Source organism: Propithecus coquereli, unplaced genomic scaffold (assembly GCF_000956105.1).
Source record: "Propithecus coquereli isolate 6110/MARCELLA unplaced genomic scaffold, Pcoq_1.0 Scaffold135, whole genome shotgun sequence".
In the NCBI taxonomy this organism is placed as follows: Eukaryota; Metazoa; Chordata; class Mammalia; order Primates; family Indriidae; genus Propithecus; species Propithecus coquereli.
This window is the reverse complement of record NW_012137747.1, coordinates 2,968,785-2,981,414: the sequence shown is the minus strand read 5'-3', so window position 1 is coordinate 2,981,414 and position 12,630 is coordinate 2,968,785. Positions and strand designations below refer to the sequence as shown.

The following is a 12,630-nucleotide window of genomic DNA, read 5'->3' as shown; positions in this document are numbered from 1 at the left end:
CTGTTGTGGGAGAAAAGCAGATTTTAAATTTCAGATATACGTATATTTTTTTTAAAGCAGAAGTTTTTGTATTTAGTAAACTTAACTTCCATAGAGCCAGATGCTATACAGTGCAAAGACTAATGTGGCAATGGCTCTAAGCAAACAATTGCTGCTCAGATTTTATGTATAGAAAATAGAAAGCACAGTTTAATTCAGTAAAACAACAGTTCAAGCCATATGAATATTCTAAGAACTAGATTTTATTTCTTATTCTCAAAACTTGCTACACAGTGACTTATCTAGCCTGTATTTTGCTCTTTTGCTGACTTGATTCAAGGCTCGTTGTGTTTTGTGTTGACTATAAAGGTACAGAAGTCCTCACACCTGGCAAAGAAGACTTCAAATTGAACAGGGTTCGGGGCTTCCCGGTTTGTCCAGGTTATCTATTATTAATTTATTATTAGTAGCCCAAAGGGAGATATGTGCCCAATGTACAATATTTTATGTTTGACTTATAAACATTAACTCCAAAAAAATCAAATACAGTTTAAAAGCCCAAGAGGAAAGGGGGTAATGAGAAAGCAGAACATCAAAGAATGTTTAAAGAAATGAAGTGCAAACTGAAAATACTAATGAGATTTACAGGCACTGTGTGTAGAATGTGCAAAAGTTTGCAAAGTTTTTCTTTTTTTGGTGTTGCTTTAAGAAACTTTATCAAATATATTTATTACAAATATAAAGCTTCCTTTCTCTCCCAACCGAAGGCAATTTAAAAAGAATTCAAAGTTCATCAAGACTCAGTACAATAACACAGGTGAACCAGACAAATTCATTTTTTTTTTCCTGGAAAAGAACAAACTAATGTTTAGGATGTCAAAAGACTCAAATATCACTGTCTAGCAGCCACCCAGAAAAATTGTTTTATGTTGCCAAAGCTTTTTTCTTCAAGTCACCATTCACCAGCTGAAGATTTTATATGCAGATACCTTGAGAAATTCAAATAAAAAATCCAGTGAACCATTTGATATGTAATCTTATTGTTATAAGCACAGTAAATATACTATTTAGCATAAGCATTGTATAATAGACAATAAGAAGAAATTTACTGTAAGTAAACATGAGAATGGATTATTAACAGAAATCTTTTTTTAAATTTTGGGAAGAAATATTTACAGCAGTTCTAATCAGTCTACCTCCCTCTTTACAGGAAATAAAAATGGATCGTTCTGAGAGAGCTGAACCCAATCTAACCTTCGTTTTGGTTTCTTTTAGGCTTTGGTCAGTAAGTGGTTGTATGCTTTTGAAGGCTTAGAGTAAGACCTCCCATCTCTGGAGATTAAGATAAGGACCCAGCTCTCAAGATAGATCTCAGATTCCTTCATCTGTTGGATTTCTTTAGTCACCATAAATTAGAATCAAACACAGTACTTTATAAAATTAAGACAAATAAAAGTGGCCAATCTTTTCCTTTGCCCTTGTTCCAAAAACCCTGTAATTGCCCCTAGACCCTAAACTTCTCCGTATACCACCACATGTTGGTATTTTGGGTAATAAGAATATTTAAGGACATTTTGCTAAGTTGTAACATGCTAATTTTGCTTTGCCATAATAACGTGCAGTCATGAGCATTGGATTTCAAAGATTCAACTGGCTTTAGATAGTCATTTTCTTTAAGTGTCTGGCTTAATATTTTAAAGAGCTCTTAATTATAAGATTATGCTTTTTAAGCATTTCAATAGCACAATCATCCCATTTAGTGCTTTTCAGAGAATGATTACTCTAGATTTTGCAATGTGCATTTCATGCTCATAGTATAAAGAGGGGATGGAATACACAAGGGGTGGACTTCATTTCTCTTACCTATAACAGGTTGGTAGAAGGTATAGTTGTCTTCATTTACACGTTAATTTAAATGTAAATTTACACTTAAATGAATGTCTACATTTACATTCAACTTACCAAAGAGTGTAAACTTTAACTTGTATTTTTTTCATCAGTTTTTGGCTTGGAAGTTTCCTCTGTTGTCTAAAAGGAAAAACAAAACCATCAGTGAGCTCTTTCTTTTCCAGATTAAGTATGAAGAAAACTGATTGACCAGAGATGGTTTATGAGGAGAGGGGCATCTCAGAATTAAAGATGGCAGTCAGTAGGGGAAAATAAGATGGTCTTTTCAAAGTTTCTCTTCATTTGGCCAAAGCACTATGAGTTCTCTCCCCTCCAGTTTCTGAGCTAAAAATAACCTTAAGTGATCCTAAATTTCTTTCTTTAAACTTTTTTTTTTTTTCACGGCCAGGGTAGATAAAGGAAAAGTGCACAGGTGTTCTTGGTTGGCAGTGTTTACAGCAATCCATCCTCTTCTGTACTTGGGGGCATGGCTGGCCAGCTACTCACTCATCATATGGGGTTATTATGCTGTCTTATTTGTTAAAAGGCTGATAAAGTACTTTGTACAACTAAAATTAAATAATAAGCAAACAAGTATTTAACTTGAGATAGAATGGCATAACTCTCAATTATCAATGCTGTTTTTTTTTTTTATCCTTTAATGGAATTTACTCTAGGAAGATTTCAATATCTTGTTTTTATTAAGAGCTTTGATGCAACTCGACTATTATTTTTAAAGCCACACTTTAATTTCCCATTGTAGTCAGGGGATCACAGTAATAATCATTTGAATCATATGTTCTTGGAATTGGAAATGTCTGATTCAACTTCCATTTCTGACCACACCTTGAGTAATTTTAATAATAGAAAGCTCCCAACTTCTATATCCTAAAGTTTATATAGACCACATACTTACTCTGGTGGAGTTTTAATAAGGGAAGGAAACACAGGCAACTTGAGTTGTGTTAAGAACATTCATTTAGATTTTTCAAGCACCAGTTACCTTAATTGTGTGTGTCTGTGTGTATTTACATATATATCTTTATCTTTAAAAACTCAATTTCTTTAGCAAGATATGCTATGGGATAGTGATTTATAAAATCTTTTATTCTAAATAGATTCTAGTAAGACATTAAATGACTAAAGTGATAAACTCCACTCCATGTAATTGCTAAACTAATATGTATTTACTGCTCCGTTTACCTTTGCTGAATCCTTTGCTTTACCTCCATTCTTGGGTGCTTTGGAACTGGAAGCAGTCTTCTTGCTCTTATCCTAAAGCAAAGGAAATGTAATGAGGCTATTAGTACTATCAATCTACCTAGCAATTAACTACTGGCTACAATCAAATCAATTTAGATTATTCTTTCTAGACTGGAGATCTCTAGTTTAATTAAATAATGGAAGACTTTGGGTATTTTAGTCATGACTTTTTTTTGGTGGGGGGGAGACTGGGCTTGCACTGTCACTGAGGCTAGAGTGCAGTGGTGCCATCACAGCTCACTGTAACCTCAAACTCCTGGGCTCAAGGGATCCCCCTGCCTCTACCTCCCAAAGTGCTGGAATTACAGGCATAAGCCACCACGCCTGGCCTTAGTCACAATTTTTTGAACAATGGTGAATGTACACAGAAGTGTTCAAGGCAGGAGGTAAAAAGGATAAAAATGAGGAAAATGTGGGTTACATTGATGCATGATTCACCCAGACCTTATTTTGCTCATCAAAACAGAGCTTATCTATGAGATAACAAATGTGGGTGAGGGTGTGTAGAAAAGGGAACCCTAATACACTGTTGGCAGGAATGTAGATTGGTGTAGCCATTATGGAAAACAGTATGGAAGTTCCTAAAGAAATTAAAAATAGAACTACTACATGAGCCAGCAATCCCTCTTCTTGGTATATACCAAAAGAAGATGAAATTACCACCTCATAAAGATATCTGCACTCCCAGGTTCGCTGCAGTATTATTCACAATAGCCAAGATAGGACACAACCTAAATGTCCATCAATAGATGAAAGGATAAAGAAAATGTGGAGTATATATACACACAACAGAATATTACTCAGCTTTAAAAAAGGAGGTCCTGCCATTTCCACAACATGGATGGTCCTGGAGGACATCATGCTAGGTGAAATAAGCCAGGCACAGAAAGAAAAATACTGTGTGATCTCACTTATATGTGGAATATATACTAAAAGAAAAGCTCAAATACACAGAAAGTGAAACGGGGCGGAAAGGATGAGCACAAGGAGATGTAGAATGACAAGTTTAGAGATCTAACATACAACAGGACTAAAGTTAATAAAATTATATTATATTAGAGATTTTTGTTAAATAAGATTTTAGCCACTCTTGTCACCAAAAAAAACTATGTGAGATGATAGGTATGTTAATCTGCTTCACTATAGTAACCATTTTACCAGCTATATGTATCCCATAATGTCATGTTGTAAACCTCAAATACACATAATAAAATTTATTTAAAAAACAAAAATACACGAAATCAACTGGAAAAAAAACAAAACAGAGCTTGTCTCTATTGGCAGTGGCTTTTAGGTGCCAAGAGAGCAAAAACAAGACACTGTATTCAGTGTTATGGAAGAGAAATGTATCAATGGAAACAACTGCAGAAAGCTGGAGCAGGTTACATATAAAAATAAAGTCCATTCACAAAAAAAGGCATTATATGGGAGTTACCTGGAGTGACAAATAGGATGCTGAGGTGGTCTAGAAAGTAAATAACCCAGTATGGGAGGATTGACAATTCAGTGATTGGGAGCCATGCTTAAGAACAGCCAAAGAAAATGGCAAACTGAGAGCTACACAGAATTAACCGAAAATCACAGTGAAGGCACCCACTTCACTTTTCCCTCTGTTTGATTTACGAGAGAGAGGGTGCAGTGTATAGGTAAGATGCTCCACACCTGCTGAACTGCATAGTTTTTCATTTGCTTTTAATGACACGCTTTGAGCACCTGCTAAGCACTAGGCAGTTGAATGCTGAGCACAGGGGTAAGGAAACATCACTACCATGTAAGGTGACAGGTCAGTGGTGTAATACACATGTGCTCACAGGTAATCAGAGTGCAGGGAGGGCATGGAAGAGAGGCCTGTCACCTTGGCCTGGGGAGGGAGAGGGGTAAGACAAGACAGTCTTCCTGAGGGAGCTGATACTTGAGCTGTGCCCTGAGCAATGAGGAAGCATCAACCAGTTGGGCCGGGCAGAAAGAGTAGGAAACTCCAGAGGGCAGGTGGGCATGAGAGGGCCTGGTATAGTTAGGGACTGCTCTCATTTTAAATGGACACAGACATAGCATTATTGTCACACAACCATGTAGTGTGGCAATCAAAAATGATGGCTATGGAAATTATAAAGCAACGTGACAAACATTTATGAAATAACATTAAGCAATGTTTTATAAATGGACAAGTATAATTACATAAAACATACATATGGAAAAATGCAAAGGAAATATACCAAATATTACTGTTTGTGGGGTAGTAAAAGTATAGATATTTTTTCCTTTCTCTATTTTCAGGTTTTCTATGGCATCATTTGATTCATTCTATAGTTTAAAAATTATATATATGTACATACATACATATGTATTTCAAAGGAAATCGATATGAAAAAGCACAATACCTTTGCTGTGTTCTGTGAGGTTTCTGTAGTTGAGGGACAGCTGTCAAAATCTCCTGAGAGGGCATCAATGGGGTCTTTGTCATCTGCAGTTTTCTGAGATATCAACAGAAATAACCATCGGGGATGAAACACAAGGCAAAGTGCTGTATGGGGCATTTTCCTACATCACTTAAAAATAAAAGATGTTTATTTATTAAAAAAAAAGTTGCTGACTTTTGTTCTCTTTCTTTTACTAACAATGCATTGTAAAGGAGACAGTAAAACATGAAATCTTAATGGCTTTATTTTCTTTTACTCTAATACAAGTTGCTTAGTGTTCTCTGAGCCTCAGTTTTCTCACCTGGAAAATGGTACCGCCTACCTGAAAGGGCTTTTGTGAGGACTAAATGACAGGCCATTATTAGATACACACATTTATATGCTTGCCTTGTCATAGTACCAAGCAAGCTCAGGGTAGGCATCCAGTACATTTTAGTTTTTTAAATGCAAAATAAAGCCACGGCTAGGTTTTTTTTTTTTTTTTTTTTTAAATAGAAACATGCTACTATGGTAATTACCTTTGATTCCTTCGATTTCTTTGTAGGAGGCTTCACGGATTTGTCCTTAAAAACAAGGCAGACCATTGATTAAACATAAATCTTTGTAAAGGTTTACTTAGGCTTAGTCAGTACGCATAGAATCTATTACCAATGTCTTGATTTGGATAAATTAGAGTACAGATTTGCAATAACTGATAAACTGGGGTCCCTACTATATCTTCACCAGCTTTGCTTAATTACTACCCTTCTACCCATTTAATAGACTTGGGGGAAATTTAAGAAAGAGTCTGGCCCTGGAAGTGAAAGAAACACTACTTAGGAACTTTCTGCCATCATGTGCTCTAACGTTTATAATCCTACTTCAAATGTTCCAAAAAGTTACTCGTGTTTTTATGTCTTATTTACTATAGCTCATTACACTTTGAAATTCATCAGGGATTTTCCCATGTTCGAAGGCAAGCGCATTAAATAATACATTTCCCAGCGAATACAAGGCAGGGTGGTACTGTCAAGGCGGGGAGGACTCCAGCAGGCTGCAGAACTGCCATGTGTAGGCATACCGAAAGCTAGAGCAAGGGGAATTGATTCCTGTAACAGGAGACCACTGGGGCTGACAGTGCTGTTCAAACTAGAGAGTCACCTTACACTCTGAGAGAATCAGTACAGCAAGAGAAGGATGTAATTTGCTTTTCCTTGTTTTTATTTGATGAACAGGCCTGCAAAGAGTTATTTATCTAACTGACTCGAAAGTAGCTGAATAGGAAAGGAGCAGGGAAGGGAGGGAAGCAGGAAGCAGGCTGGGTTGACCTAAGAAGAACCGGCTTCCATGTTGGAGACAAAAGCTGGGACTTTTGGACAGAGAAACAGGAATTGCAACTCAGAGTATCATTTTGCCTGTCTTCCCTTTCAGTAGTGCTCGTGGTGATGTAGAAGAAAGGCAGACCCCAAGTCTTGGAACTGCCTTATTTATTTGCCTATTAATTATTCCAACACTAGCTCCTTTTCTGCTCTCCCTACACGGAGAAAATTCCTTTCAAATTCCATTGCCTTGGCCATTTTTATGGCCTTTCCTTGAAAAGAGAATCCGTCTGTGTGTATCTATTGGATCACTCTTATGCATCAGTGAGTGAGTGAACATTAGTCAACCCTGTTCATAGCACAGAGCCCAGCATATGAATATCAAATGATAGTGGCTCAAACTGATATTTATAGCATTCCAGACAGCCTGTTCATCAGCTCTGGGGGCACATGGAAAGCAGTCAGTTGTGACATGTTCTTATGCTATTGTAAAAGGCGCAGCTTCTATTCATTTCAAGGGTGGTTTGAATTTAAAAAGCTTTGTAGCAAATCTGATCTAGCCTTTTGCCTCAGTTTACCTTCCCATCACCATCCAGGAGATGTCTGTATTCAGGTGGGATAGTGTCATCTCTTTCTCCAAGCTTGTCTCTATGTTCGGCTTTAGCTTTTTCCTATTAACAGTGAGCAGATTAATTAACATTCATTTCCTCCTTCACTTAGAAAATACATTCTAAAATGCCACATTCAGCATTTAGTATACATTTATGAAGCAAAACATATGGTCTGGTTTTATTTCTTAAGCAGCAGAACAACACGGAAGACTTCAACAGACTACTACTTGGTGAGAAAATGTAAACACATATGCTTCTTCTATATGTCAATCCATAACTGTGAATTTTCTATCTGTATTTTAAATTCAAATCAATGGCTAAATAATTATCCTCGAAAACCATGTTAGGAGATAAAACCCAAGGGTATAAAATATCTTTTTCTTTTCGTATGTATGACTTTCACTTTTCAAGTAAAAAGATCAGGCCACTGAACCTTGGCACTTAGGTACCATTTACAACTTTGCTATTTATAAGCAGTGCTGAAGGATGAGGACAGTCGCTGAACTGAGGGTCGTGCTGGCGCTTGTGTGCAGGTGAGCAAAGCTCCCACTGAGTAAGCCGTGCCTACCCCCAGCATCCCCACATCAGTGAGACATGCTGGTCTTTTCTCACAGATTCAGGGGCCTCCCCTCCAGTAGAGTTCAGATTTATTTTTCTACATCATTATAATTCTATTTTTCAAATATAGGTTAAGTTCCCATCAATATTCCTATGACAATGATAGAATAAAGACCCAAGGATTAAAATTTCACTTATTAATGGATTTTTTTTCTACCTTTACTTTATCCTCCATTGGTTTGTTCTCATCAGGGTCAGGCTGCCTCTGTCCTAGACTGTCAGAGAGTTTATCCAAGGCATCGTCGAGTTCTTTGTCACTCTGCTAAAAAGTAAATAATTCCGCATTAGTCAGTAGTTAGCCGAACTGTATCAGAGGCCAACCAGCCTGGGAACCCCATCTTTTCAGGAGGGGACCTGACCTGTTCCCTTGGAAGAGAAAGACGTCTGGGGGTGACACAGGGGACAGAGAGGGGCAGAGAAGAGAAAGACATCTGGGGGTGGGGCGGGGGGCAGACAGGATCAGAGAAGAGAAGGCTGAGAGTGGAAGATCAGGGAGGAGCACCTGTCAACCTGCCAGGGTTGGAATCCAACACCTTCTCCCCACCCTGCCATCTCCTGGGGAAGGTCCCACCAGCTTAAGGAGTGGTAGTGGTAGTGTCAGGGGCCATACCCCAGCAGGTGACCTAGAGGCCACTTAGAAGGTCCAGAAATAAATGAGCCAGTCACATTCCTTTCATTTAGAAATCAAACATGATCAGAAAACTGGATATGAAAATAACATCCACAGATGTCAGATGGTTAGGAAGCAGGATTTTGAGCATTCCTTTGGTTTTGTGGGTACACTCTAAGACCAGATCTTGAAGGGTGCATCTCATACAGTACAGCATGACACAACACAGAAGGTGGGAAGCCATGGAGCCAGCACTGCCATCTCAATACTTCCTGGAGCATGAAGCCCAGAGACAGTGTCATGAGAGTGGAAAGGGCTTCTCTGCCACACTGGGGATGAGGGGCCTCAAAAGACTTCAGAGATTTTCTGAACTGGTGGGGAATCTCTCTCTCTTTATCTTTAGGAAGCTCATGGGAGGTAAACTGCAGAAATGAAGGGGAGCTGGTATTCTAGGGGAAAAAATGGCCACCAGAACAGCAATGTTAGGGTAATGAAAATAGCTTATTTCCTCTAACAGTTATTCACTGTATGATTCAGGTAAGTTATTTAATCCTTCTGAGCCTCAATTTCCTTGGCTATGAAATGTGAATAATAATAGTACCTATACTTCTAGGTTGCCGAGAGGAATAAGTGATTGAAAAGGCATTTAAAACAGTACTTGTATGTTAGCACTTAGTAAAGTGGACATTAATATTATTACAGTGAAGTCCTGAGAAGTTTTTTCGAAATATTTTTTCAACATAGTGCATTCAAAATGTTGACTTCCATCTCTATATGAATTCAATTAAAATGTGTTTAATATCTACACTGTACAAGACATCATGCTGAGCTCTGTCCTACACCATATAGAACTTTTCAATTGATTTTCAAGGTGTTTGCATATACATTATCCAGTTCTGTTTGATGCCCACAATGGCCCTGAGTAAACTAGTAAACTAAGCAGGGTTTTTTTGGAGGTAGAAAGCAAACTTAGGGAAGCTAAGCCAGTTGCTTGAAGACATACTGTTAACAAGTGAATAGAACCCAGGTCTTGGGACTGACTCATACAAAGCTTTCCCCTGTCACGCTCAGTCATATCCATGATGGTCCATTTCCTCCTGAAGCAGCTTTTCCTGTTGGGGTGATTTTATTATACAGCTCTTTGAAAATATATCTTAAGATGCTTTCAGTGTATGTAACACTGCTGGTGACAGTCTAATATCCCCATCAAAGAAAGCTTCCATGAATCGTGATGGCTTAGTTGACTCTTTATTTAAATAAAGTTTTATACCTAGTTTTATACCTAGTTTTAGTTAATAAAATATTAACTAAAACAAGATTTTCTGATGGACAAAGTGATGAGAGAAGTGTCATTCTTAAAAACCTACTTGTTAAAGGCAAAAGCTTTTTGATTGCTAATGTTTACTAACAGCCTCCAACGGGGCAGAACCTCTGGCCCCAGTGTTAAGAACGGGAGTGTGAATGGCAGCCTGGGTTATTAGTGAGTCTTCCTTTCTGTTGCATAGGTGCTTTCATCATGTGGGTATGTTTGCACGCACACACACACACACACACACACACACACACACACACACACACACCCACCCCCAAGGGCATTTTACTGGTTGTAAGTGCTTCATTAGAGCCCAGGATTATAGCTCCTAATGGTGGAGCTACCCACAGCCTGGTCTGGGCTTTGTCATCTGTGCCTCTGGATATTTTCAGATGATCTTGAGGCTGACCCAACAGGATGAAAATTCATCAGAATCTCAGACTACAGCACTAAGTACACTTTGATGCTACATCAAAAGGAATGGAAACATAGCTGACTTCACTAAAGCTACTTCATCTCCTTCTAGCACAAGGCACTGTTCTCAACCAAAGGAGAAGGGGATCTGGTTTAAGGCAATCCCTTTATCTTTTGATGTGCCGTGGTCTCCTCGATAATGTATAATTTGGTACTGCACAGGTAATTAATCAAGGAAGTCTGGAAAAGCTTTAGTCCCACAGCCTTGCCTCAGAACATGTAAATAATTAAAACAACATTGCTGCTGAGGTTTTCCTATTGCTGGCATGAAAATGACAAATTTTTACTGGTGTCAATGGGAGGAAAACAATACTATTCCATGATATGTTTGTAAAAAAAAATTTTTGAGACACACAGACACAAGAATTCCATAAAATAAACTTTGAGGTTAAATAATGGGTAGTAAATTACAGCATGTATTAGGAAAAATATAAAGGAGAAAATCAATTATCAGGAAAGCTAAAGAATTTTTCAAATTTAGTAATTCAAATATAGATGCAATGCACATTATTGCACTTTCAGTTCTAATAAAGTGACAATATTAAACTCAACTGTGTAAAATACTTTCACATATATTGTTTCATTTAATCATTTCAAAGTTATTCTCTGCCATCTCCCTAAATCACCAGTCTTAGCTCTTTTGAAACAGAAGATGCCTGATCTTCCTAATAATTTAGTCTATTTTCATTTGCTTTAAGCAGGTGTCCTATTTTCTTTCTTCTTGTTGCTGCTGCTGCAAAAACAAATATTTATCTCTCAAATAAGGTATGTTGCTTACCGAAGTGTCACGGGGTGGGGCTCCAGAGTGAGTGGTTGAACCTGGAGTTTGGGAAACCACATCAGAGATGACAGCAGAAAGTTTAGCCTCTTCGAATTCCTTTTATTAAGAAAAATTTTTTATCAGTAACATGTTATGTATAAAATTACACCCACAATGCCATCACTTAAATACAGCTCTTAAGATAGCTTTAGCACTGTTTATTCTCTTGATCCAAATAGTCTCATAGTAACATATAATCTTAAAAGCAATTTTTATTCTACTTCCTTCTCTATACTATTTTTTATCTGATTTCCTATTTCTTTTTCATACTCATATTTATTATTCTAAATATTGTTCAATAGAGTTCACACATTTCCTGTTGTATATTTAGGTTAATTAAAGTTTTTCGGCTTCTTAAAAAATTGCTTTGAATAAGTTCTAGAAGTGGGTCTTTTTATGACGTTGGCTATAGTCTGCCAAACTGCGCTCTCAAAAGTTGCTAGGAATTGTACTGCTAAAAGCAATGAATGACATCCCCCCCAAGGGCCTTGCTTGTCAGAATTAGATTTTTATCACGTATTTTTATTTCTGATAATATAGGTATAAAATGTGCTATTGTTGTTTTTATAATATATTGTGGTATATAGTATGAAGTTTCAATTTTATTCTTTCTCAATGTTGAATATTATTCTAGAACCTTTCTAAAATAATTTTTAAAATATTGCATATTTACTTCATATTCAAATACTCCCTTTAGTCTGACAAAACTTTAGGTATAACTGTTGATGGAAAACCAGAAACAAATCCAGAACTCTTTGGTAACTCCAATTATGGGTACTTTATTTTGAGAAAAAGAAAATAGCAAATTTTACCAAAAGATGGGGAAAAGAATATTAAAGAGATACTAATTTTAACACAGTTACTTCAGCATGACATACAATATTACCGGACATTATATAAACTAATTTAGATAAATATAAGATACTTAATGTTAATTGATACCCTGTGAAGACATTTTAGAATATATTATCTTAGGTAATCTAAAATGCAACAGGTTAAATAAAATTCATTTTTAGTTATGGGAAATCTTTGCTCTATTACAACTGTCAAATAAAAAGAATAATATAATAAAATATTTGTATTGTTTCTTCTTAAACTGGATATTTTATTAACTCATTATTTAAGCCTTTTAATACTAATTATGTAATAATCTATCATCTGGAAATTTACTTTGCAAAGCTATATCTATATACATTAGTTTAATATCTACACTGTACAAGACATCATGCTGAGCTCTGTCCTACACCATATAGAACTTTTCAATTGATTTTCAAGGTGTTTGCATATACATTATCCAGTTCTGTTTGATGCCCACAATGGCCCTGAGTAAACTAGTAA

General features: G+C 36.8%; 1 protein-coding gene across 4 annotated transcripts in view; it reads right to left on the bottom strand.

The window, feature by feature from the left end:
* Positions 1-399: 399 nt before the first annotated feature.
* The window catches only part of CAST (calpastatin), a 104,024-nt gene continuing 91,793 nt past the window's right edge, over positions 400-12,630 (bottom strand). For all 4 annotated transcript variants that reach the window (XM_012638817.1, XM_012638821.1, XM_012638819.1 and 1 more), the window contains 8 exons: positions 11,251-11,349; positions 8,234-8,338; positions 7,426-7,518; positions 6,068-6,112; positions 5,511-5,603; positions 3,070-3,141; positions 1,942-2,007; positions 400-968 (listed from right to left, as the gene is read on the bottom strand). In XM_012638817.1, the coding sequence (XP_012494271.1) occupies positions 1,957-2,007; positions 3,070-3,141; positions 5,511-5,603; positions 6,068-6,112; positions 7,426-7,518; positions 8,234-8,338; positions 11,251-11,349 (558 nt within the window). In that variant the 3' untranslated portion in view covers positions 400-968; positions 1,942-1,956. The remainder of the gene's footprint in view (positions 969-1,941; positions 2,008-3,069; positions 3,142-5,510; positions 5,604-6,067; positions 6,113-7,425; positions 7,519-8,233; positions 8,339-11,250; positions 11,350-12,630) is intronic.